The following is a 27620-nucleotide window of genomic DNA, read 5'->3' on the forward strand; positions in this document are numbered from 1 at the left end:
CGCAGACTCAAGCTCCAACCCAGATCCACAGCCTTGCCCACTCATTTCCTGTTTCACGACAGTCTTCCTCCCACTCTCATCGAGTCATGCCATCACTCCAAAACCTTTAGAGGCTCACTATTTCCACTGTATGGAAAGCAAACGCTCTCCACGCCTTTCAAAGCCCTTGGGGTCTGTTCCTTCCCATCTGTTCCAGCCCACCCCTTCCTCTTCCCTTAATGTCTTCTGTGATTCAATCCCACCAGCCCCGTCCTCACTAGCCCCAATTACAACATGCTCTCCCCACCTCTGCTCCCCTGCCCTCTTCCTGGAATGTGCCCCCTTCATCACTCCATGTCCAAGGGGCCTTAAGTCCTTTCACAGAAGCCCTTCTGTCCCCACAGGCCCTCAAAGGGCTCCCCACTCTGTCTCCCCATCGGTACCCACAGCCTGCACCCCACAGAGTAACCCTTCCGCCCAGTCTCCCTGTCCCCATGAACTCCTTTTGTTTTAGGTTCTCCATCCTGTGATGGGAATGTGGGCTGCCTGAGGGCAGGGACCACACCAAGGCCGAAGGGACCTGCCCTCCTGCTTGCCCTCTGACACCCAGCCAGGGTGCAGCCCAGGGCAGCTAATCCCTCGACACGCAGACTCAGAACTTCAGCCGAGAGAATGTGGCCTTTCCTTGGCAATTTCCCTGACTGTCTTGGGTTGACAATGTCTGTGTCAATTTCAGGCACTCTCCTTGGTGTCCAAACTCATGCCACATGCAGAGACCTGCCTGGTCGGCACTTCTGGATGATAACAAAGTGAAGGTGTGATGCCACTTGCCTGGCATAAACCATTACATTTCCAGTGCACAAGGGTGAAAGTGGGCCCCAGCTATGCGCGGGCCTGCTTAACCAAGTCCCTGCCTCTGTGGGGGTGTGGGGTGGGTGTCACCTCAGGGCTCAGTCTCCTCCAGCTAGCCAGCCCCAGGGCAACTGCCACTGGGCATGGGGAACACTCAAAACCCTGCTACTGGGCAGACGCAGGTCAAATCCTTTCCCACACAGCTCCACTCAGTAAAAGCCCATTATGATGGGCGTCTTCCCATCAGTGAAGCTTTCTTCCTGTTCCTTAAGACCCACTGAATGGCCTCAACTTGTGGCAGTTTTCTAGGGTTACCGGGATGTGGAGCAAAGCCTTGTCTGATGCCACGAACCCCAATACGTTTGTGAGTCAGGATCAACTTGAAAAATGAGCAGACTCTTGGCGCCTGTGGTTGTGAAGACTCCTTGCTCCCTGGAACAAGACCCAGAAGGCCGGAGGGGCCTGGGCCCCGTGGCGGGGGTGGGGGGGGAAACAGCACTCAGTCCTCTCCCAGCAGAAAGCGATGATCTGATCAAGAATGCAAAGTGGGGATGAAGGAAGACACGGGCCGTAATTTACACAATGTCTTTGGGCTTAACCAGAGGTTATAAGCACCATCCACCCCGCCCCCAGCCAGCCTGCCCTTCCTTCAGTTCCACTGCTGTCTTTCTCCTGCTCCATAAACCACCATCTCCAAGCCATAAAAAGAGCAATGAGCAGCCTGGGTGGAAAGATTGGGCATGGAGCGGGCGGTCAGCCATGCTCCCCTGAAGAGCCTCAGAGGACGCAGGCCGGCAGCAGAGTGAGTCTAGCCCCGAGGGGCCCTCTCCTGGCCTCCCGCGCAGGGAGCGGACGATGGGGGCTCTTCAGGCACCAGGCCAGGAATTACTGGCTTTCTCAGCTGAAAGGACCTCTTCCCTCTGCCAGTCCAAGCTGGTGGGGAGCCTCCAGGATCCTGGAGTTTAGAGCAAAAGGAATCCTATAGATCCCCAAGCCTCACTCCTTGGTCCCAAGCAAAGTAGCCCATGGCAGTGTCTATACCTGCCTTACCCTTGGCATCCAGTGTAGGTGGTGATCACCACCCTCAGAACAGAGCCAATGGACCTGGAAGTCAGGGCAGGGGAAAGACCCTTAAAAGACCACTGAGTCTAACGTTTCAGGTAACCTGGTCTGACCATCCTATGAGTTTAACTGTTGGTTCTGATGTGCATGGCGGTGGTGGTAACATTTTGGGGGCAATGGAGATGGGCATGCTTGTCAGGCTGGCAAGATTCTTCTGAACACTAGGAATAGGAGACAATTCAAGAAAGCCCCCAGCTCAGAGAGGTTTAAATAAACTTATTTCTATAACAGCAACAAAAGACTGAATTGGGGTAGAGCAGCTGGTGAGCGGGACTGGGGGATCCCAGGACGATGGGGAGCTGTGCTCGGCAGACTGATGGTATTTTAGTGGTTGGTAAGGGCAGCCAGCCCTTCCAGATGTGGAAAAAATGTGAAAAATCAGGACAGATGTCCTTAGGTTGAGTTGAGGGGGCCTGTTCCATGGGCTGGTTTATGAGCCAGCGTGACCCAGATTCAGCCTGAGATGATGGACACTCGCCCCCAAATGTTATGGATCTGGGAGGGGCTGGAGATGTGCCGGCCACTTGGAAGGAACCAGTGGGATGCGGGGACAATCACATATCCAGGTGGGGATGAGATTGGGCACCTCGGAGTGAAGGGACGCATCGGCGCCTCGAGGGACAGCCTGACACACTTAGGAAAGGCATCGGAAAACATTGGGCTGTTTATCATAAAATCGGTAAAGAAAATAGAATGGTTAAAATTCAGAGCCTGGCCAGGAATAGGGGCGGGGGATGGTGGGAGCCTCAAAGGAGATGCTTTCTGAAACCTCAGGAAAAAATAATGCAGGGAAATGAGAAGTGGGACAAGATGCCTTTTCTAGAACAGGGAGTTACAGATTTAGACAGTCTGTGGTGGTAATTGGGGGGCAGAGAATATTTGCACACCTCACTCTGCCACAACCATCCATCCTTTCTGCAGTCACCAGAGACCCTTTCCAAAAGCTTAGCTATGACTGCATCCTTCCCTGGCCCCAAAGCCCTCTACCCCTCTCCACTGCCTAAGAGGAAAAAATCCAAACTACTGACTGGGGTATCTGGGGTCCTTTATATTGAGGCTCTAATCAACCTAAGTTTTTACCTTATGTCCACGGGCCTGTTCCAGGACTTCTTCTTACTGCTCCCCAAGCATAACTGGCCCTTTCCCGACTCCACACCTTTCCTCGTGCTGACACCCCCTTCCCTGGCTGGGCTGCCCTTCCCTCCTTCTCATCCCATTCAGCAGGGGCAAAGGCTGCCTCCCCCACCAAGTGCCATTCAACCTCCACCTCCAGCAGCTGTTTGCATGTGTCCTGTCCAGCCAACCTCAGCTCACAATTATGTGGGTTTCTGTGTGTCTCCCTCACTAGAAGTTCCCAGAGTCCAGGGCTGTGGGGCATTTGTGTGTCTTCCATCTCCTAGGAGCCAATAAGTATTTGTTGAATTTATTACACATAAAATTGAAGGCTAAATACAGCATGGCAGGGCTAACCCTGTGAGGTGGGCAGGGAGGTAGTCACATCCTTATTGTGCCAGTGAAGAAGCCAAAGTCCAGTAGGAAATGACACTCCAAGTCTCCTGACCAGTGGCAGAGACAGGACTAGAATGAGGGGGGCCTGCATTTCTGGAGCCTGTCATGCTGCATCTCAGCCCACTCATTCATTTGCACACTCCCTCAGTGCCGTCTGAGTCAGGCAGTACCAGAGACCCATGCTCCACAGGGAGGTGGGGCCCAGCCAGGAGATGCTGGAACAGCAGGGGACTGTCATGGCCCATGGTGCTCTAGTGCTGGGCGCACATTGACAACTAAAAACAGTTGCCAGAGGTCAAACTGAATACTGTCAGTCTGAAAGCTCCAGGGCTTAGCATCAGGAAAGCTCGAGGGTGGGGATCCAAAAGGCCAGGCTGTCTGAGTCTCCGTCTAGCTCAGGGTGGTCCAGGTGGACTTCAGGGAGGGCCCCCTGGGGGGTGGAAGGAGGTGCTGGCTGTGGCCCCAGCCTCCAGATTCAGAAGGCTAAGGGTTAACCTGCCTCCTAGAGTTCCACCTCCTCCACCACCCCTGTCCCAACACTCAGTTCCCCTGAAGAGGGACCTGCCATTACCCTGATTGGCCTCTCCAAGGCCCAGCTGCTCTTGTTGCATGTGCTCTCTCTCCCAGCTACAGCCGGGAGGCTGGCAGAGCAGCCTCAGTGAGAGGCAGATGGGGTTGTAATGAACTGAAGACGGGGGACAGCTACAGAGGGGCAAGTTCATCAATTAGAGCCTTCCTGCCTGAGGACTTCTGGGGAGGGCTGGGGTCGGGGAGGGAGGGGGCCGACTGGCTTCCCTCCAGAAGGTCCTAATGCCTCAAGCTACCCAGGCCCCTGGAGGGGTCTCAACCCCAGCTCCCAAGCAGCTGTTTCTGCCTTTTGCTGTGGCTATCAGGGGCCTCGGAGGGACTCCCCCTTTTCGGAAGGGCTGGCGAGCAGTTTCCCTGAGGACTAAATGTCTTCTGAACAAGAGGGGAAAATATTCAGTCCAGTCCAAAACTCTTCAACTTCTTATAAAACTACACTTGGGAGCAGAATGTAAAAATGAATATTGCTATTCCCATCTTTGGTTCTGACCTGAACCCTCAGAGGAACATCTTGGTCCAAAGGAGCCAGTGCTGAGGTACCACACTAATGCTGAAGCAGACCAAGTACAGGAGCTTTCAAATGTCTGCACTTCCTGCCTGCACAGGAACTGCCAAATGTGGGTGTTGTCTATGGCTAGAAGGATCAGGGCACTGATGGCCTTTGGAGGCTCCCTGGTCCTCAGGTCCCTAACCCAACTCAAACTGGCTTGCCCCTAGGGATGGGAGGGGTGATCCATGCCCACATTCCCAAGACAGGGCCCTGAGCTATTTCCTATGGAGCAGGGCTGAGGAGCTGAGAGCAGTCACCTCTGGTGAGGTGAGTGTGGTCACCATTCGCCAGTACAGGCGAAGACTGTAGGTGACTAACTCAGATGAATTTCAACTTCGTATATTTCAAAACAAGGGGCAAACGGGCATCTTAGAATGGAAGAAACAGAGTAATTCTGGAAGTATGTTAGTGCCAATGGAGTCTGGGAACCCCCAACAAAGGGGGTTCAGAATCCTGAATGGGGACACTGGACTTATTACCTCCAGGGGTTTGGGAGTACTATTTGCCCCAGCCAAAAGCTAGAGGAGATGAAGCCCTGGGGTCCACAGCTGGGGGAGTCCTGGGAAGAAGGGATTACTCTGAGGCCCCCCTTGCTCCTTACAAGTCCTTACATGCTGGTGCTAATGGGGCCAAGGCGGTGGGTTCAACCCCATGGCAGCCTCCCATGGCTACACTATCACAGACTCACCCTAATCCCAGCCAGCAAACCTGGATCGATGCAGAGCCAAGTGGCAGGCCAGCATATTCCAGCCCAACACAGGAAGAATTTTCTAACAATTTAGAGATGCCTGAACTTGTCCTGGATGACCCCAAGGAGCTGGGAGCTCCATGTCACAGGAAAGTGTCCAAATAGACGTACTCTATTTGTCGTGCATATTGTGGTGTCTGCTAGCAAGCTGTGTGACCTTGGGTAGTCACTTAACACCTCTGGGCCACTGCTTCCTCATCTGCATACTGGGCAGAGTGAACACACCTTTCTCCAAAGTGGTCTAAGAATGCAATGATGCCTAGAAAGTGCTGAACACAGTTTCTGGCACACAGGACGTGTTTGATAAGCATTAGCTGTCCGGTAAGCATTAACTGTGTGTTTTACTCTATTTATTGGTGGGACAGAGAGGTAGAAAAAATAAGCATTCAGACTCTTTCCTCTTGTGATGGTCACAGGGGCTGTGAATGCAAAGTCGGGGGCGGGGGGTGTGAGATGAGAGGCTGTCAGGAAGGTAGGTGCTTGGGAAAGAGGGAGAAAGAGAAGAGGTGACACACCTGCAAGACCACCAGGGACCCTGCCTTGCACACCTGCCCGCTGATAACACGCCAAGCAGGCAAGAAGAATGACAAGGCCATCCTGTGCAGTCCTTGGCACAGCAGTGCTGAGGGGTGAGGGAAGTGAGGTCTGAAGCAGAAAGGGGGAGGGGGCTTCAGGCCCAGGGGGCGTGGCAGCCTGCTGCAGAGGCCTGTCCTGTGACTGTGGCTCCACTCCACCCCGGCTGCGGGCATCGGCAGGGTAAGAGGAAAGCCTGAACTCAGTTGGAAGCTAGCAGGGCAGAGCCGGGAAGGGCTGGGCCTGTCTGCCCTCGCCGGGCCTGGCACACGGGCCCAGAAGTCCCCGAGGAGGGCTCATTAGATGCCAGTGGAGTCCTGTGCAGGGAAAGCCTGGCTGAGAGAGATAAGCTGCAGCGTCCCAGCACAAGCCCCGGCTCCTGGGAGCTGCCAGAGCACATATTTATGGGACCCATTCAGCTCAGCCTTCATGGCAATTAATAACGGGCCAGGCAGAGAGACCAAGTTTGTTGTGTGTACGTGTGTGTGTGTGTGTGTGTGTGCGCACGTGCGTGTGTGTGTGTGTATATGCTGGGGTGGGGTGTGTAGGCTGGGTTTGGTGGGGGGACTGAGTATCTTTCCTCAAGGATAACCTCTCTCTGCAGCAGATCTGGTCCCTCTCCCCGGTTGGGAGAGAGAGGCTGTCCTAGTCTAACCCTTCCAGCTGAACTCTGTGGGCAGGGAAGGGGGCAAGAGGCAGGAAAGGGCCTGTTTCCTAGGCTTCTGGGGCTCAGCAAGCCCCAAGCCCACTCTCTGCACCCAGGTGGGGCTGGAGTGACTGAAGGGAGAATCTGGGTCTTGACGTATAAGCATGATACACTCTAGTTCCCTTCTCCCCGGACTTCCATACTCTGCAGGAGAAGCTGTGAGATTGGGCAGTGTGAGGGAGGAGGAACAAGGGGATGCAGAAGCAGGCACAGAGTGACAGCCTGGAGTTCAGGGGCAAGCCTGTTTGATGCCTGTGTGCAAAATTAGAAAAAGATTGCCCTTCAGAGTGGACCTGCCCTGCAAGAACACAGCCTGTACTGGCCTACTGTGTCAAGAAAAACGTGCTTCCTTCTCCAGGCAACGCCACCAGCTCCAGGTACACGGCTTCATGAGCAGCCCTGGGCTGCCTTTACCAGCACTCTCCGGCTTGCTCAGTGCACCACCTGCACAACCATAGAGGGCAGCCCTGCAGCCCCCCTGGGAGTCTCCTTACATCTGAACCCTACACTGAGAATCTGGGTCATTCTGGCTTGGCCCTGGCTGCTTCCTAGAACTTTCCTCCTCAAAGTGAGGTTGGGGCCAGCAGCACTGGCATCCCATGGGAGCTTTTGGTGGAAACGCAGGCTCAGGCCCCATCCCAGGCCTCCTGAATCAGGATCTGCATTTCAACAAGACCCTCAGGTGATTCAACTGTGCAGTAAAACGGCTTAGAAAATACTGGGGTTGTCCAAACACCGGCAGAGATAGTGCAGAGAGAGAGAGAGAGAGAGAGATGCAGAAAGCAGAGAAAGAGACCCTCTACAGAGTAGGGGCAGGAGAAGACAAGCAGGGAGGAGGGGGCAGAGGACGCAGGCACCAACCTGTTCTGCTTGTTTCAGTCCAGTGCCCAGCCCCCTCCTCAAGACCCGTCACCAGGGCCCCTCCACATAGTACCAGCACACCGGGGACCTCGGATATCTGTTCCAGGTAGGTGGAGGCCCAGCCTGGCAGCTCAGAGTCCCAGGGGGGCACATTTCAGGGCAGGCCTGGACCCCTGGGGTGGGGAACCAGGGTTCTGGGGGCCGGGCTCCACTCCATGCATCTCCCCCCCCATCTCTGCACAGGCCTTTCACCAGGATTTCCAGGCTGGTGTGCAGGCCCGCGTGCCTCAATCACTCCTGACGCGCCGGTTGCAGGAAGAGAATAGCTTTCAGCTCAATTACCCTTCACATTCCAATATCATAACGCTCCAGTGAGGTTTTTTAACCAAAAACAAAAAAGCCGTGTCTGCCACAGGCCGGATGCAAGGCCAGCCATGCAGAAGGGACGGGCCTGCCCGCCTAACAGCCCCCCAGGGGAGACTATAGGAAGGGACCCGTCCCAAGGCACCGGCTGCACAGAGAGGACACTGAGGTCCAGGGCCTCAGTTTACCGACAACACATGCCCTGCCTCTGCTCATCAACTACTAGGCCTGAACAACTCTCGGCCCTGGGGAGAGAACACTGAGACCAATGTCCAGGGAGGCAGCAGGGAGTGACGTGCCCCAGACCAGTGCCCCACGTCTTCGCTGTCACAACACTCATTCTACTTTATCCTTCTAGGGGCAGGAATGCCACCCAGACCCCTCTGAGTGCCACGGCATGATGGCATAATTCAGCTGGGCCACAACCTGGGGAGCTGGGGTCTAGTCTTCATGTCATTTCATACCCATTGGCTCATCTGTGTCTTAACAACAACACTGACTAGTTAGGAAGTTAGCTAGAGCTAAGGGTATTAACCCCACTGCATAGATGGGTAAACTGAGGCCCGAGGAGATGGAAGGAGAGGCCCAAAGACATGAGGAAGAATCTCAGTCTGGTGTTCCTTTAAGATACACTGCTGCCATGGGAGGTGAGGGGTGTGAAGTGGGGGTGAGGTCTGCTCCAGTCCAAAGAATCTAGGCAGGAGGGAGCTTATCTCCACTCCCTTAGTATGATGTGACTGTCCCCATCTGAAGACTGTTTTCACGGGGGAGGCATAACCAAGGGTCTATATCGTGAATCCTGCACACTCAGTGAACTCGTGAGCACACGTGTTCCATGCTCGTGCCCCACCCCATGTCACACCTTGGAGGGCTCCAGAACAGTTCCCAGAGGAAGAGGTCTGGCCCACCCTCTCCCACCCAGCTGTGCTTTCGTCTGCCTGGCCAGCTCGGTGCTAATGGCCTTGATGGCAGCGTCCCCTCCCCGTGTCCTCCTGGCCTCCCGCTGGCTGTGACCAATTGGCTCATGATTTACCGCTCCGGGGCGCTGACCCGTGAGGGAGACACACGGGACAGAAGGAGGCAGGGCGGACGTCATGCCTGAGGTGTGTGCACGCATGCGTGTCCTGGTGCAGGGGTGGGAAGGTATCTCTCCAGGAACGCGCTGCCCAGTTGGACTCTCTAGGACTGGGAGCGGCATCCCACCCTCTCGCTATCCCATGCTGGTCACGGCACTGGGCACCGTCTGGAGAGAGGAGGACGGGGGGAGATCTCGAGAGGGCTGCCAGGAGCCTCAGCCCAGAAGTCATGCCCAGGAGCCTAGCACCCCTCTCACAGTGGTCCGCCGCCTGCTGGGTCCTCTGAGAATCCGGGCACGCACACCACGAACACCTCCACGGCCCTGCCTCCCGACCCACTGTCAACAGAGGCAGCACAGCCTGGGTGGGGGACCTGGAGGTGCACCAGCTGTGTTCACATCCCAGCTCAGCAACTGACTTAACCTCTCTGAGCCTCAGATTCCCCACCTTAAAAGTGGGGATAATCCCAATACCTACACCACAGATGGGCGATAAAAAGTACCAAGTGAATGCATGTACAGTCTCCATTATTGTTATTACTGCTGTTATTCAGTGCTTTCCTCATGCCCAGTACCCCTGGCCCTTATGGGTTCAAGGAATTATAAGATACAGATCCCATCTTTAATCAGTTCATGAATCCTGGGACTTGGGACCAGGAGAACCCACACATCCGACAAGTGGTATAAACAGAAGCTGGAACAGGAGGTGGGAGGAAGGCAAGGTCACTGAGCCCATGCCAGGCCTGCTAGGGGCTTGGTGCCCTGTTCCTTCCTCAGTAATGCCCCTGAATCCAGAAGGGCCTTTTCTATCTTGTGGGGTCTACACTCACCTCAGATATAAGGAAGAAGATGGGGAGCCCAGATGCGGGGGAAGCCTCTCTTGGCCTCAGACCCAAACCAGTCCCTGCTCCCTCCCTCCCCTGCCCAGACTGAGAACTCCCACAGGTGACCCAGGCTGCTGCAGGGCCGGGTGGTGGAGGGGAAGGACAGAGCAGAGAGAACCAATTTGCCAAGCTCATTTAGAGTTCGTGTGTCCAGTTCTGCTGCCTGGAGGGAGACATGCTTGATCTCCACTCATGCCACATGCCACAAGGGACTTGGGAGTTAGGAGGGGGGCAGCGGGGGCGGGGGTGGGCAGCGGGGCCCAGCTTTCCCGTGGCACTAAAGCTGGGATGCGTGACTGCCCTATTCCACCCATCAGCAATCCAGAGGGGGCCAAGCTTTGGGTGGTGGCTGCCCAAGTCCTCAAGCACTGGCCTCCCACCCTGCTTTAAAGGTGCCACTGTGGGTGAGCAGGACCCAGCCGGGATCTTCTGGAGGCCAGGGACAATATCTCACTCCTCTTGTGTCCCCAGGGCCCAGCGTGGACTTGGCATCCTGCAAGTTTGATGAATGAGTGAATAAATGAATGAGGGTGGGGTCAGGTGCATGGGACTAACACTTCCGCATCCCATTACTGCTCTGGTAGTAAGCCAAGAAGAAACTCCTCTACCTCTGTCTCTGAGCTCATTGGTGCCAAGAGGTCAAGCTTTCCAGGAGGGTCTCCAGCACTCAAGCACCTGCTAAGCCCTCCTCTGGGCAATGGGGAGGTCTTCCTGGGGTCCCAGGAGCATGGCAGCCAGTTCTTGGATGCAGCACTTCTCAACACAATGCTCCACCCCTCATCTGCAAGCTCTCCCTTTCTCTATACCCACAGAATGGGCTCTTAGGCTCTCCCACCTCACCCCACCTGGTTTCTACAAGGCTTCTCCCCAGCCAGGGGCCCTCCCCAGCTCTGGGTGCCCCTGCCTCATGGCTGGCCCTCATGGACCATCCCTAACAACCACCAGCCTCACACCTACGTCCAGACAACCCACCTCTGGATACACATATCCTCCTGCCTGAAGGGTCCCAAAGGAGCAAGTGAAGTAGAGTTTGGGGGTGTTGGAGGGGTGTGCTGTAGAATGCGTGCCCTACTGCTCTGCCTTCAAAGCACCTGTATCTGTCTCCTACCTCTGCTGAAACAAAGTCCCACTTAGTGGCTTAAAACAATACAAGTTTATCATCTTACAGTTCTGGGGGCCAGAAGTCCAAAATGGGTCTTACTGGACTAAAATCAAGTGGTTAACAGGCCTGTGTTTCTTCTGGAGGCTCCAGGGGAGAATCTGTTTCCATGCCTTTTCCAGCTTCTAGAGGCCACACTCATTCCTTGGCTCATGGCCTCTTCTTCCTTGGTCAGACCAGCAGCAATAACAACTCCAAATCTCTCTCTCTGACCTCTGATTCCATGGTCACATCTCCTCTGATTCTCCTACCTCCGTCTTATAAGGACCCTTGTGATTACAGTGGGACCACACAGATCAGCCAGATATCTCCCCGTGAAGGCCCGTAACTTCATCACACCTGCAAAATCCCTTCTGCCACGTGAGGTAACATAGTCCCAGGTTCCTGTGATTAGGATGTGGACATCTTTGGGGCTACTCTTCTACCTACCATACCGCAGTCCCATTAGATGACACCCTTTCCTCCAACATCCCTGAGTGAGGCGCCCTCATTTCCCAATGCTGCCTGCAAACTCCGGTGAGACCAGGCTCAACCCTTCTCCGAAGGCCTTGGTGGGGGACTCGCCAGCACTTCTGAGCTGCCTTCAGCATCAGGCCTTGGGAACAGAGCACACCAGGAATGGTGCATGAAAAGGGGGGAGGGAACAGCCGTGCAAAGGCCCTGTGGCACAACGCCCTCGGGCACCAGAAAGAAGGTAAAGGCACAGGAAAGCACAGAGCCAAGGGGAGGTGAAGAAGGGGCTGGGGCCAGACCCTGCCAGCCTGGTGGGATTCTGGTCACCATCCTCAGAACACCACGGAAAGGTTTTAGTGACATCCCTTGCACATCACAGGGACTCAGTACAACTGAATGAATGGATGGACGGAAGAATGAATGCATGAGCCTGTCTACCTTCCTTCCTTCCTCACCAGTGACCTGCCCCAAACCTCCCTCCTGCACAGCAACAGTTAATGACATCTCCCAGGCTTGCTCACTTATTTATTTGTTTCCCCACGGCTGCTGTCACCGACCCGTGCAGCTCGAGCGTGGCTCCGTGGAAATGTCTGTAATCGCCAGCACACTTTAGGCATTACTTCCACACCATTTAGGGCTTTCCGCCCCAATAGCTGCTGTTGCATTTCCCTCCATCTCCATCTTTTGGGCTGTGTTGGGTGGATTTTTTTGTTGTTTTTTTAAAAGGTCTCATGGCCCCTGAGTCTGGGGAATCTGATGGTTTGGGGAGGTGGGAAGAAAGACAATGCTTTGGGAGATTTATTATTCCTCTCCCGTTGCCCTGGCCCTGCCCCAGCCCTGAATAGAGAAGGGAAAACAACAACAACAATCACTTCAAGCTGCTAAGAAGTCTTTAAAGAATTTTGTGTTTTCTCACGCAGGCCTGAGACTGGGTTGCTGGTAGGAGCTGCAGCTTTGTGGAGGCCTGAAGGTGCCGGAACTCAATAAAGGTCACTTCAACCAAACACCTCCCCCCGTCCACCTTCTCCAGACCCAAGGCTGGCCTCTCAGAAGCCGGCAGGCTTACAATAAACCCCAAACCCCAAGTGGATACGCTGGGGGTAAAATGCATTTGGACTCACTTTGGGGGGCAGTTACAGAGAGGACAGCATCTGGGGCTAGCTGTGTAGCCTCGGGCAAGTCACTTAACCTCTCTGGGCCCATTTCTCCAGCTATAATATGAGGACAAGCACACCCTTCTTACCAGGTGAAAGACTTCTATGAGGATCAAAGGAGACTGTATGAGGGAAGGGGCCCACATCCTTTCTTCCCTTCCCCTTCCTCTCAACCCAAGTTTCAACCACTCCATTTAGTTTCCCGTGCAGCCTCCTGCCCCAGCACTCAGGCAGCTCCATATCCACCTGCAGAGATGACCCCCGACTAGGGAGGGGCTGCCTAGAGGTGATGCCCACAGGTGATAGTCCTTCCAGCCTTGCCGTGTGTGGGCTGTAGGCTGAGCCCTGCACATGCATCATCTCATGTCACCTGCACAGTGGCGACCCTGCATCAGCACCACACCCATTTAATCAGAGACAGGAAGTTTCCTAGGGACTCACAGATATAAGTTGTGAGACCAAGATTCAAACCATTAACCTAACAGCTGTGGGAAGTGACCTCCGAGACGAAGCTGGCTGCCTCTACCTTGGGTCTTAGGTGATGATCAAAACCTAATAGAATGTATACCATAAAATGAAAATGCACAAAAGTAATCCATGGGGTTAGAAGCCAGGACAGCGCTTACTTTCTGGAGGAAGGAGGAAGGACTGGAAAAGTCGCAAGGGGGCTTCTAGGAGCTGGAGAGGTTCTGTTTCTTGATCCAGATGTGGTAACACAAATATGTTCACTTCGCAATTAACTCATAAACTTATGAACACTTACGACTGTTCACGTCTCTATATGTAGGCTTAGGTAATACGTAGACTCAAAAAAAAGGAAGAAAAGAAAGGAAGGAAGGAAGGGAGGGAAGAAAAGAAAAGAGAAGGGAAGAGAAAAGAAAAGAAAACTCATGAAGCCTGCAGGGTCACTGGAGAAAATACCCCAGGGGTTAATCTGTCCCACTTGCATGAGGCTTTAAGTTCAGGGCCTTCCTGTCTGACCTGACCTTGACCCCCACTATGGAGTGGACAGGCTCAGGACTAATAGTCCCATTTAACAGAGGGGAAAATTGAGCCCTGGAAGGGGGAAGCAACTCACCCAGCCACAGGTGGTGGGGTTCCTGTCCCCTCCAGGCTAGAGCTCTCCCCACTTTAACTTGCTGAGCTGCACGGACAGGTGACAAGACAGGAGGGACTGCCCACTGGCTGAGCCCCCCCGAGGAAGACTCAGCACCCAGACCTGGGACTGCTTGGTCTCTCTTGCCCATGAGGGGCCCTGCGGCCACCCCAGGAAGGAAAGGCCAGGCCAAGGTTAGGAGGCAGAGGGTTGGCCCAGGAGTGGGGTTTAGAAGCCAGGATGGACAGAATGGGAGTAGGAGCAATTCCAAGGGCAGGGACTAAGAGAGGCCTGTGCCTTCAAGTCCAGTGGAGAAGACCAAGTGAAGGGCCTAAGTATGATCCCAGTGGGCCACCTCCGAATGGAATAACCCGGGCAAGTCTTCCAACTCCTCTAATACTTGGCTTGCTTATCTGTAAATGGTGATAGAGAGGCCCAACCTCCCCCGCCCTCCCCCACCAGCTTGCTCTGAGGAAGGAAGATTAGGGTCTGGCTAAATGGTAGGAAGGAAGACGGTGCAGTGGGTTTGGGTGAGAGCATCTCGGGGGAGGGCACAACATGAACAAAGGCAGGGCGGCAGGAAAGTGACCACCCTGTAGTGAGGACCCAGGACAGAGAGGACAAGAAAGCTGGGAGAGTAAAGCCTCATGCAAATGGAATGGATTTCAATGTAGGGTTTGTGCTAGGAATGGTGGGAGGCACAGCTGGGCTCACACTGGGAGATACCGAGAGGGGAAGGGTCAGTGGAAAAGGCCTCCAAGCCCCTTCCCTCTCTCAGGGGCAGGACTGCGAAAGGGGACAGCCTGAGCCTGTGACCCTCCTGGACAGGGACGTGACCAGGCATTCAGCTCTGTGTGGCTGGCAGTACCCCACACCGGGGAGGTGGGCTGGCCAGTGGATGGTGAAGACAGCGAGCGGGGACGATTGCATTGCACCTAGTGATTACGCCTGGGTGAAATCTCTCAGGCGCATTATCACATCTGGAGAGAAGAGCCGGCTTTTTAATAGACGGACAGGAGGCTTCTACTTAAGGTTATTATAAAGAGGGAGAACTCAGCCCCTCCCAGCTTCCAGCCAGCACCACAAAGTTGCAAAGTAATTAAAGGCTGCTAAGGAATCAGAGAAATTATAATAATTCCATCACCCGAGACCTCTCTCCCTCTTTCTCTTTCTCTCATTTTCTGGTAGAAAACAAGGTGGGTCAGGCAGCCTGTGAACGCATCACAACAAGCTTACTGTGTGGGGCCTCAATGTTATGGGGGGCTGCCAGGCCTGTCCCCAAGCCATTTTGACAATATCCGAACTTGTTACGGTAAGTAGAGGGGCTGAGACAAAACTCACAGAGCAATTTCCGAGAAGAAGAAAGGCAGGACCGCGTGTGGTCGGTCCATACCCTCAAGTGGGCTTTTCATCGAGAAGGCAGACTGCCAGGCCACGGCTCCTGGGGTGTGGGGTGCTATGGGAGTCCGGGAGGCAGCACCCGCTGGGCCCCCAGCCCAGCTCTGGACATGCACCTCGGAGAAGAGCGCTGCGCCTCCACCCAGGGATGCGCTCAGTCTCACCACGGGTCTGCAAACCGTCTCCCTGAGCATCTTCCCTGGTTACGTTAGGTCTTCAGTGGTTTGCCACTGATTTACCAGGTGGCCTTGGGCAAATCTTTGACCCTCTCTGGCTTTGTTGATCTCTGCAGAATGCGTGGTGGGATGGAGTCACCTCGACGGTCCTTCTGGTGCTGGTTTCGAGGAGTCTGCTTGAAATGCTCTCTGCCTATTACTAGTTATTTCTAGGTGACTCTGTTTCCATTGTTTCCTTGTCACATCTTTGTTTCATGTTTTCCTCATGTTTCCTGTCTCCCACTGGACTGTAAGTTTCTTGTCCACTAACACCCCAATATCAACCAATCAGTCCACAGCAACGGAGCCTACCTGTCGAGATCCTTGGCCTTCTAAGCAACTTTCCTGAAGTTCTCTGGGAGCTTTTCAAACAACAGGAATGCTGATCAGCTACCCTGTGGATGTGCTGCTTCGTACACATGCTCTCAATTGAACTCTCACAACAACCTCAATGTATCCCTATTTTATAGATGAAGAAACAGAGGCTCCGGGAGGCTAAACCCCTTGTTCATGGCCTCCCAGTGTGGAGCGAGAGCCCATGTGTGCCTGCCTCCATCACAGTGTTGCAGTAGGGCCCAGGGTCCCTGTGTCACAGATGGGGCTCAGGTTCTCACGATGCAGTGAAGCCACGGCTGCTCCTGGATGCACAAGGGACCTTCTTCAACCCTCTGTTTCCTAAACCTGCTCTCCCACCCAAGGTCTAAGGAAACCTCACTGCCTGGAGGAAAAGGGGTGCAGGCAGGAGTTTTACACCCTTCCTCCAACAGGGCCCCACCACGGGGGAGAGGAGAACAGTAAAGAGAAAGGGAGATGAAAGACGCCAGATGGACTCCGGCGCACGAGGCTGACAGCCCAGCAATGCTGCGGGAACATCTCCAGCAGGCAGCTATCATCTCCTTCCATTTAGAGGTTCTTTATTTAAAGGGCGGGGGGCACAATAAAAGGTATCCCGGCACGTGCCAGAGAATCCCTAATGCACACGAGCTGGGCTCCACACACAGTCCCCTGCTTCGTATTCATGGCAGAGGGTCCTGCAGTCATTGCAATGGAATTATATGGGCCCCCAAAGACTCCCAGAGAGAATCGGTGAGGAAACCGATGTAATTAAAAACATTATTACCATTCAGACAAAATAATAATTTCAATCACATCTGGGCTCCTTCCGTCTCCTGCCGTCACACTGTCCTCTTTCCTCGTGTTGAGGGGGGTGGTGGGTGCCCACAGCCCTGGCCACGCCCCACGGGCATGGAAGGAGGTGCCACAGGGATCTCGGGGGATGGGGGGTCCTGGGTTTCACTCCACAGGGCGGAGGAGGGAGCAAGGAGCTTCGGACTGTGTGGCTAGGCTGAGCTCTCTAGGTCTGGGTTTTGTGGGGCTCCATTTACTCCCTCCCGGGCACCCAAGACCAAGGAGGAGGTGGCAGAAAGATGTTGACTCTTCCCTGCGGGCAGGCTGAGCAGCCTGGCATTTACCCATGTGTGGGTATCTGGCTTCTCACGAAAATGTGTTGCATGCACATTTGGGGACTGAAATCTTGGAGGCTACCTCTGGGCGCACACTAAGCCTGCCGGTCACACGGAAGGGGCATCGCTATGACCATGGCTGGGTCCTGACCATTGAGGATGGTCCTCACTGCAGACAGTGGGCAGTGGGCTCTGAGTGAAGCTTCTCCACTGAACCCCCATAGCCCGTGCATGGGGCTGTGTGACAGCATCCAGCCTTGGATGGGAGGAAGCCTGTGCTCGGAGCCCAGAGTCCCCAGCTCGTCTCCCTGGGCAACATTTGGCAAACCACAGCGGGTCATGGCAAAGCTGCAAAAAGACCCATGCAAAGATGCTGAAAAATGAGAGAGAGAAAGACTATGGCTCTAGTTGCAAGCATATCTGATGCCAGGGGACTTAGGGAAAGCAGTCACCTTGTATTGGCCTCAATTTCTCTCATCTTGAAAATGGGAAGAATAACTTTCCCCTGACTTACAGAGTTGTCATGAGGACAAATGAAAGACAGTGAAAACACTAGGACATAGAGAAGACATTACTTAAATAAGTGCACACACACACCCCACCACCTCAAGACTGTAGAAATAGGCAGCCCTATTGCTTTGCCCATATGCATATCTTCACTGCTACAAGCCCAAAGCTCGCTGTCCTTGCTGATGCAGGCTGAGACACCCACCTGCTGGGAGAAAGGAGGGGTTCCAGGTATCCATCACGGTGCTGATAGCAGGGGGAGACCAGAAAAGGCACAGGCACCAGCTGCTCACCGAGGGACAGAGAGACATGGCCCAGGGTTGCCACCTGGCTAGAACAAACTACTCTGACTCTGGCCAGCAGGATCCAGAGCCCCTGAAATGATTTATTGGCCTCCCTCTCCCAGATCAATAGGTGGGTGGTTATAGATGCAGAGGGGGCCCCCGGGCACCGTGGCCCCGAGATATAAATTAATATGGCCTGTCAAGGGTCTGCCTCTCCTGGCGTGGGATATGACACTCTCATGAGCAGGGCTGACACCTCAGGGGGGACGGCAGGCACAAGCCAGTGGAAGTCCCCCTCACCCCCCATCTCTCTCTGCAACCTGGGGATGCAGTTTATAAATCTTTCAGCATCTGATGGGCACTCCTTGAGGAGGGCAGCTGGGGGCGCCGCTGTAGGGCCCAGTGGGTGCTAGTAAGTTTGGCAAGTCCACCTCCTCAGGCTCTGGGCCACTCTGGGCTCCCCACATGCCCACGGCACATGGGATGGCATGGCTGAGATTCAGGAATTGGCAGGCAACAGAGGGCATCAGTGAGCACCAGCGACGAGCTCTTTGCATAAATGCTCCTGCTGTCCTTCCAGCCACCCAAGAGGCACAGGAAGCAGCAGGGCTCTGCCCATTCGTGAAGTTCACGTCCAAGGGACAGGTCCTAGACTGGGTGCTGAGGACGCACAGGTGGCCAAGCTCTGTTCCTGTTCTGTCTGACGGGAGAGACGGACATACAAACAACAACTACAACCATGAGCATTTATTGGGCATTTACACTGGGTACTATGCTAAGTACTTCTCTTACATGGTCCCATACACTTTAATCCTCACAACAATTTTGCAAGGCAATATAATTATTTCCATTTTGCAGGTAGAATTGAAGCTACCTGCCAGAGAACCCATAACCAGACTTGTCTCTGAATCCTGGCTCCATCCTTGCCTAGCTTTGGGCAACTTATATAACCTCTCTACTTCCCCGTCCACATCTGTAGAATGCGAACATGAGTGGCTACCCCATGAGGTGAGGACTTAGTGAGCTCCCACACTGGAAGTATGGCATTGGGCACATAGGAAGCTCTGAATTACAACAAAACATCAAATTATTATTATCATTAGAGAAATGAATTATTTACTTTGTTTCATTGACAAAAGATTGACAGGAATACTCTTCTCCCTGTTTTCCCATCTCTAGTAAGGATATACAAGGAGTAACTTTCATTTGTCTTTATTAAATGACATGGAGAGATGGTGTGGCCTAGTGGGACCCAGCGCCAGGAGCCCTGGGTTCTGGCTCCAACCCTGTCCCCAGCCAGCTTTGAGGCTCAGGCAAGGACTCTCAGTCTCTCAGGCCCCTGTCATCTCGTCCCAGCACCACCTGTCTCCACTTCTAGCCTCATCTCCACCTTACAGCTGGTCACCCGAAGCCAGGGGTGACAAAGATCTATGCAGGACCTATCCATCACAGAAACTGGGGAGGGACCCAGAGGGCCCAGGCCCACTTCCAGCCTGGCTTTGTTTCTACAAGGTAACAGGGGGCACCTGCAAGGGACACACACACCTATACAGTCACTGTCCCGTCCCAGCAGGATCTCTGGTCAGGAGTTAGAGCTCATGTCCCTCTTTGGGAAATTCCAGTATATGAAAAGAAGCTAAAGGATCTCAGAAAGTACTGATATTCAGAGACAACATAATCTGCTTCTCTGACTAACAAACTCCTACTCATCCTCTAAGGTCCCAAACAAATAGCCCCCATATATAGACCAGGTCACTCCTTCCACAGTCCCCTCCATAGGTCTACGCCTTCCACCCTACTTTGCACATTCTAAGCTACCATAGCATTTAATACATTTAGACATAGTTAGACACCTACTTACTTGTTTTTCTCTCTGTAAAATTACCTTCCCTGAGCACAAAGGCCCTGGTCTCAATCACCAGTAGTTTATGGTGACTGAGTGTGGCTCAATTCTGTAGTTTATGGTGTGGCTAAAATGTATTATGAGCCACAAACTGGGCTAAGGGCTTTTCCTACCTGCCTTATTATAGCTCTCACAATAACCCCACAAGGCAAATATTGTTGCCCATCTTATAGACAAGAAAACTGAGCTCCATAAAGGTTAGATTCCTTCCAAAGTTGTACAGCTGGCAAACAGTAGAGTCTGTTTTTTCTACCCTGCACATCCAAGCCAGCTGAAAACCCCTGGGCCCTGCTCCATAGCTGCTCAACAAATGTTTGTGTTCATTTCAAGTGATTTGAGTGGATCAAAGCACAGCGGATCAGATTTGGGCTTTGTAGGATAGGCAGAATAGAGTTAGGCTGAGAGAAGAAAGAAAACACTCCAGTACTAGTTAGAACAGTACAAAGTGTGTTTTAGAAGAAAAAAGAGAGACACAGACACACGCTCAGAGGCACTGGATCAGCCCCTTGGCTGACAGGAGGTTTCGTGTGGAGGAATACCAGAAGATAAGTTGAGAAAGGTAGGTTGAGGCCAGATGGATAAAAGCCTCCACTGCCCAGCTAAGGAGGCTGAACTTCTCAGAACTTCAATGACATGGCCATCCCTGACACTTCAGAGGCCCTCCTTGACCTGAGGAGCCACCTGGCACCATCTGGCTTTTAACCTCATGCCATCCTCCTGCCCAAACACCCAGGCCCGAGGGTCACCTCCCCAGGGCACAGCTGGAGGGCTGAGGGGCGGGGCCAGAAGGAGGGACACAGGGGGTGGGGCAGCGCTGAAGGTCAGCGAGGTGGGCACGCACCCCTAACAGAGGTGCTGGAGCAGCGTCGCTGGGCACAGACACAGGCAAATACGTCTGAGCAAATTGGAACGCCGTAAAAGTCTATTACAGCAAATCAAACAGCAGTCAGCATGACAGCCATTAGCCTGAAATGAATACACAGGGGCTTAATGAGGTCTGTCAAGGCTGGCTTGGTGAATTAAGTTGCCAATTCTAGCAGGATTTCCCTTTTCTTTACGGACTTGAAAGCATCCACGCTGCCTCGTTAGGGCTTCGACAAGTGAATTGCAGGGCCTTTCACCCTGATAAAATGGATAATTACATGTAGAACAGCTTAGTGAGGGGAGAGGGGTGGGCAGGAGGGGCACCAAGAACAAACAAACCAAAACACACCTGCCCGGCTTAGGCAGGGGCTTTCAGAGGGAGAGGGGGCAGGGCTGGGTGGGCAGGGGGCGGGTGAGCTTCTCCCAGGAAAGGGGCAGTGCCTGGTCTTGACCCGCCTCCCATCTGCTCCTATTCCAGGCCTGAGGACGTGGGTCCCCATGGGTGATGTCTCTAGGCAGCTGTTGACAGGCTGAAAGTTCTCCTCAAAGATGGGCTACCCCAGCACCTCTCAGAAACCCTCTGATGGGGAGGGCCACAGATATCATCCTCCAGGGCTTGCTGCTACCATGGAGTTAAAAATGCAGCTTCCTGGGCTAGCTGTCCCCCAAATACTGATTCAGAATTGCAGGGGCGGACTTCCCTGGTGGCGCAGTGGTAAAGAATCCGCCTGCCAATACAGGGGACACGGGTTTGAGCCCTGCTCTGGGAAGATCCCACATGCCACAGAGCAACTAAGCCCGTGAGCCACAACTACTGAGCCTGCGCTCTAGAGCCCGTGAGCCACAACTACTGAGCCCGTGTGCCACAAATACTGAAGCCCGTGTGCCTAGAGCCTGTGCTCCGCAACAAGAGAAGCCATCACAATGAGAAGCCCGCGCACCGCAACGAAGAGTAGCCCCCGCTCGCGGCATCTAGAGAAAGCCTCCGCGCAGCAACGAAGACCCAACGCAGCCAAATAAATAAATTAATTAATTAATTAAAAAAAAAAAAGAATTGCAGGGGCCCGGGAATATGCCTCCTAACAGTCCCCCAGGAAATTCTGATGGGGTATGTTTGGGAGCCTCTGATTCATCACCTCTCCGGCACTCAGTACTAGATGGCTTCTGAAACACGGTGTTCTCCTGCTTCTGCTTGTATAACTTGAGGGATGGGGAGCTCAGTACATCCTCAGCAGGGCAGGGGAGTAGATTGTGGGGTGGGTCTCATTAGAAAGTTCTTCCATATGTAAACCTAGATTTACCTCCCTGTAACTTGTTCCCCACGCCTATCCCTGGGTTTTGGACACAACAGACCCAAACATTATCAGGGCCCCTAGGGCTGGGGGGAGTGGAGGTTGGGAAGGTTAGGGATGGTGTGCAGGCGGCTAGGACGACCAAAAGAGGAGCTGAGTGGATGGAGGCAGCCACTGGAAGTCTTTGTCAGCCCTCAAGGAATAATGAAGTACTGGAAGATAAGAAAGGAGCCACTCCCGCTGGGATTCCTCCTCAGATCACAGCATGTCAGTCCTGGAAGGGGCCTGGCCCAACTCCCCAGTTTAACAGCTGTTGGAGTTGAAGCCAGCAGAGGGGCAGTGACAGGTCTAAAGTCTCACCCAGCCAGTTGCTGGCACAATCAGGACTAGAACCCAGATGTCTTGACCTCCAGTCTCCCTCTTCCCACCATACAACACAGGAGTTCCGCTGCTCACCTTGGCGAGCTTCTCGTGGAAACCCACCTCCTTCTGGAAGCCTGTTGAGATTTCTCTGATCACTCTGGCAACCCCTCAAGACTGATGCCTCACAGGGTCTGCAGTGCCCCCTGTCTCCCTCGTTTGCATTCTCATCCTATTCACATCCATAGGGCCTCTTTCACTGAATTGTGCTTCTCAAGGGCGAGGGCCTGGGGTTTCCATGGTGACTTCAATGTAAGCAGGAGACCCCTGCCTGAATTCTGGGCCAGGAACAGCAGACTCTTCCCTGGTACTCCAGCTGGGGCTTGAGCCAGGCAGCTAAGCTCTAGCTCAGGTGACCACCCCAGGCCAGGGCTGGTCAGCGCCAAGCCACCTCGGGTCAGGAGGGGCCAGGCCTCCATCCAGCTGACACCACATCCCCACTGGCCACACGGAGCAGCCCTGAGCAGGGCATCGAGTATCAGGCCACCGAAGTGACCCGATAGGGAGGTTTACATGCAAGCGAGTAAACCACACAGGCCTTCTTCCAAGGACTGTGTGTCCTTCCAGCCGGCCCCTCTTGGCCTACCCTCTCCTCATCAGATGGGCAGGAGGCAGGCCATTTTATCCTACCTGTCCTCTGTTTTTATTAGATAAGGAGGACCATGGCCCAGAGAGGTTAAGTGACATGCCCAAATGGACCCAGCAATCTGGGAGCAGAGCAGGGGCTAGGCCTGGGGTCTCTGGCCTCTGGTTCTGGCTCCCCTCATTACATATTCCTCTGGCCTCCCAGGTCTCTGTTCAGTGAGAGCCTGGCACAGCGCCAAGCCCACAGCAGACACTCAATAAATATTTGTTAAATAAATGAATGACTGAAGAGGCTCTCTCCTTGGAGGCAGAGGCCTTTGGAGAATCCTGGGGGATTCCAACAGGGTGATGTTGGAGGTCACATCTTCTCCTGGCAAGGGAGAGAGGAGAAGACCGGCCCTGGCCCAAGGGCTGGGGAGCAGGGATGCGACCCCTCATCCCCTTGCTATTGCTGCTGTTTGCTGCCCCCCGTGAGGGAAGGCACAGGGCAGCCATGCCTGCCAGGATGGCAGCTGAGCAATGGGTCCAAGGCTCATTAACTCCGAGCTGTGCCCTTGGTTTCTGAGCCCGGGCCTGGAGTGCAGGCTGGCACGTAGAGACCCTTAATTAAATTAGGGAGACTTCCAAATGAGCGGGGGCCCGGAGCCAAGCTGCAGTCCTGGGCACACCGGCCACAGCTCAGGGCACCATGTCCCCATGCTTGGGACTGCAGGCTCTCTCTCCCTATGTCCCATCCCATCAGGGGAAGGGCATGAGTACCTCTGGTGTGTCCCACCTGCACATCTGTCCTATTTCACTCTGTCTGGCACAAGCACAGGACCCTTGGCTCACAGCTGAGTAAGGGGGGCCAGCAACCAGAACTTAGAGGCATGAGATCAGGTTTCTTTATCTATCCCTGAGGAATCTGAAGCTGCCCTGGGAGTCAGGAGGCACAAAGTCAAAGCTGTGTGACCTTGGGCAAGTCACTCTCCCACACTGAGCCTCACTTTTCTCATCTCTAAACTGAACAGATATTTTCTAAAGCTCTTTCAGTTTCCTGATCCAATGACCTATAACATAAAGGGGCTAGCACTCCAATGCCGTGACGCCAGGCTGCCTCTGCCCAGTGGATTCCATCTCCCATCGTTCCCATCCCAAACCTCTACTGCTGCCGCCCAGCCCAGAGCCCCGAGGGCAGGCCTGAGGGACACCCAGTTAGAAGCTCTTTACCCTCCACCTTCAAGGTCTTTGAATCGCTGTCAGGCCAGAAGACTGCCATCAGCCACCGGGGAGAGGGACAGTAAGCAATGAGAACCCTGGGGCCATCAGGAGCCAGCAGCCAGCTTATTAACGAACTGTTCGTAATGCAATAATTTGCACTTTTCAATTACCAGCAATGGCTTGGTTTTACCCACACGCACTCATGGAGATACACTGAGTACACAGACAACCCAAAGCAGCCGAAAGCCGGCAAGACAGCACAGGGTTCAAGAAAGAAAGCCCGTTCCAGGTACTGCATGCACCTTGCATCTTGGGGGACTTGTTCTAGCCAAAGCTGGGAGGCCTGGGGTTAGGCCTGCCAACCTACCTGCCCAAGGCCTGCACCGGCTGTAAATGGAAAAAAGGTGCAACCTGCCCCTCCCAACCTCCGTCCTGTCCCTGACTCCGGCTGGAGTTGGGAGGGCTCATCCAAGGCAGGCCCTCTCTCAGGCACAAGGCTCCCACCAACCAGCTCTCCCCAACCAGCAGACAGGCCCCCTCAGAGGCGCCGGCTCAGTCACCAACCTGACCAGAGCTGGTGCCTGGGCTGAGGTGTGGGCAGGAGAGGAGGAGCTGGAACTGCCCTTTTCCCAGCATCAGCCTCCTCCCAGGTGGCCCCAGAGCAGCAGGCCCCCAATGTCCCTCAAGTGTGACCCTGGGGGCCCCTACCTCAGGGATGCGGACACTGTAGGGCTGATTATGAAACGTGGGCGCGTTGTCATTCACATCCCCGACCTGGATGTTCACCTTCCGCGTGATCACCTGGCAAGACAAGAGTGGGGAGCTAGCATCGGCATCAGCCTCCAGCCTCTTTCTACCCAAGGGCTCAGGAACCCCGCCTCCCAGGGAAGCAGGGGCCTTAGGGGAGACTCACCCCCTGGTGGTCGCTGACAGAGAACTCCACCGTGAACTCCGACTTGGTCTGAAAGAAAACAAAGGGAGGGAGGAGGTCAGAGTTAGAGAGGAGAGCTGAGGCCCTGAGTCCGGAGCCCTGCTTGGTGGTGGAGACCCTCCAGCATTGCCCCAGGAGCTGGTCTGGGACTGGATATCTGAAGGCTTCCCTAAAGAATACGCACTGCCTTCTGGGTTGGGGAAGTAGGTTCAGAATACGGATCCTTCCCATAAAAGAGCAGTAGATTAGAAGTCAGGAATCTTGTTCTAATCTGGGCTCTGTCGCTAAATTGCTGTGTGATCTTGAGCAAATCACCTCTGGGGCCACTTCGATGTGAGGAGAAAGCAGGGGTTGGGGTTCTGTTCAAACTCTTACCTTAATCTGCTAAGGGCTACCGCCATCAATTCCTGTGCCTTGGGAAAACGTCCCTTGGGGGAACATTTGTTGGGGGGTGTAGATGTGCACACTCCGTGGAGCTGCTATTCTACAGGGGAGGAACCCGAGGTCACTGTCCCTCTTGCCTATCCAGCGTTGTCCCTTACTTGGAGACACCCCAAACCACCCTATTCTAACCCCAAGTCCAGACATCAGCACTGGCCTTGGAAGAGGGACACCATTCAGGCAGGAAGATGCTGCTTCAGAGTCAGAAGACGACGAGCCATCCTCCCCCAGTGTGTGCTTCTGCCTCCCCAGGGAAGGCCAGGGGCAGAGGTCACGGCGGGTCATACCTCTCTGTCCAGCGGCTGCCGGAGCCACACCACGCCCGTGTCAGGCTCCACGGCAAAGAAGCGGGAGGCCTCCTCCCCAGACACGCCGAACACCAGGGGGTCGTTGTCCATGTCTCGGGCCAGCAACTGGGTCACGGAGGAACCTGAAGTACCCGCAGGAGAGAGCAGAGGGCAAAGACGGGAGGTTAGTCCATTCTTCAGCGCCTTACTCAGGTGCCTGAGTCCCTGTGGGGAGCAGCCGCCCAACAGACCACCAGCAGGCCACTGACTACCGCAAGACCCCTGCGCCTCTTTGGCTCTGTCCCGGGCTCCCTGCCTCCACCCTGGCCACTGGTCACAGTGTGTAACAGGGAACTGTCATTCACCACGTTCTGTGACTTCTGCCTGTCCTCTTTCCTTAATTTAGAGAAGGAGTCCTCCAAGTGGCTCAGATGAGTGCAAGCTCCCAACCCTTCAATTCTTACATTCCAAGATGGGCACACTACTTAGCCCTAGCCACTCGGAGCACTCCATCTCCCTGGTCACAGTGATTGGTTCAGGGATGAGCATGTGACCCAAACTAGCCAATCAAAGCCAACCCTGGGACTTCTGCTGGAACAACTGGGAAAGAGTCGCTCTCCTTCCACTGGGGTTGCTAAATTGGTCCTGCTGGCAGCCATCTTTGGCACCAGAGAAAGAGCCTGCCTGAGGACGAGGCCAACAAGGAGGAAAACAGAGCCAAATGGTACATGGAGAGAGATTCCTGACGGTTTGAGGGTCTGCAGCCAACTATACCTGAGATTAGCAATTAGCTCCACCCTCTGGACTGCTCAGCTGTATGAGCTAATAAATCACCCCCTCATTTTTTTTTTTTTTTTCCGGTTTTGCCTAAGTAAGTTGAGTTGGATTTCTGTCTTTTGCAAATGGAAGCAATATTTTCTTTTTTCTTTTTTTTCCTGGTACAATAATGTTCATGGAAGCTTTATTCATAATAGCCTAAAACTGGAAACCAAAAAAAAAAAAAAAAAAGTGTCCATGAACAGTCAGATTTTTTTTTTAGGCAGATAGATTTAAAAACAGTAAACAAACAAACCTGTGGTACATTCAATATATTTAAATCTCACAATAAAAAAGAAAAAGTACAAAGCAATATTTTCTACTTCAGAAAATTTTACAAAACCTGGCATTCATACAACAGTGATTAGGTGCTGGCCTTATGGTAACCACTAGAGTACACAGAGGTTAGGAAGATTTGGAGCACTCTCAGGGAACTCCAGTCTAGAACTAGGTGACAAAGTCTAGCTCCTGTCCTCAATCAGAGGACTATGGCATTGCCTTCACCAAGAAACAAAGCCCTGGCAGAGGCCACCCTGGGCATCAGGATGCCTGGCCTACAGCCCTGCCTAAGAAGTCCTAGAGTAGGTCATCTTCTCCTGGGGTTCACAGCACCCCTCACAAGGTAGGCTTCAGGTAGGGTGATCAACCATCCTGGTTTGTCTAGGACTGAGGCATTTCCCAGGATATGTGCTAAAACCAGGACATCCCAGACAACTGGATCAGCCGGTCACCTTAGCTTCAAGAGGTCCCTAAACTGCCAGGAACTGTGCAAAATGTTCTGAGTGTACAGTGTGTCATTTTCTGCAGAGAGGGTCTATAGTCTCCATCTGATTCTCGAGGAGTAGTTAGGTTAGAACCATGGCCTTTGGCAAATCCCTTCTTTTAAAGCCTCAATTTACCTTATAAAATGAGACAGACACTCTTTCTTTCCCACATACTGACTCTCATATTTACTGAATAGCTCTGATGATCTATTAATAGCTAAGGAAGGAAGGATTCTAAACTCTGGGAATTTTATCTAGAAGAGAATGTCGATGAGCTTTTCTAAGTCAACTTTTAAAAGACAATTCTAACATGACAATGAGAGCTAACATTTTGGAGCACTAACCACATTTCAGATACTGGGCTAAAGGATTTCTGTGTACTACCTAATTCAATTCTCCCTGTTATTCTCCCCACTTGTGGGGAGATAAGGTAACAAAGTGATTAAGTAATTTACCATGTCCACACAATTAGCAAAGGGCAGAGCTGGACTTCAAAGCCCAGGCATTCTGGCCCAGTGCCCACATTTGTTTCCACAGCCTTACAAATCTCAACACTTGATATGTGAACTCAAGATTGAGGA

At 53.6% G+C, this 27620-nt stretch overlaps 1 protein-coding gene across 1 annotated transcript in view; it reads right to left on the minus strand.

The window, feature by feature from the left end:
• Positions 1-27620, minus strand: part of CDH23 (cadherin related 23) — a 452316-nt gene that overhangs the window by 309916 nt on the left and 114780 nt on the right. Inside the window, exons 4-6 of the mRNA XM_082424358.1 lie at positions 25460-25602; positions 24714-24761; positions 24509-24601 (exon numbers count right to left, since the gene is read on the minus strand). Coding sequence (XP_082280484.1) covers positions 24509-24601; positions 24714-24761; positions 25460-25602 — 284 coding nt within the window. The remainder of the gene's footprint in view (positions 1-24508; positions 24602-24713; positions 24762-25459; positions 25603-27620) is intronic.

This window comes from Balaenoptera physalus, assembly GCF_965194825.1.
Source record: "Balaenoptera physalus genome assembly, chromosome: 14".
In the NCBI taxonomy this organism is placed as follows: Eukaryota; Metazoa; Chordata; class Mammalia; order Artiodactyla; family Balaenopteridae; genus Balaenoptera; species Balaenoptera physalus.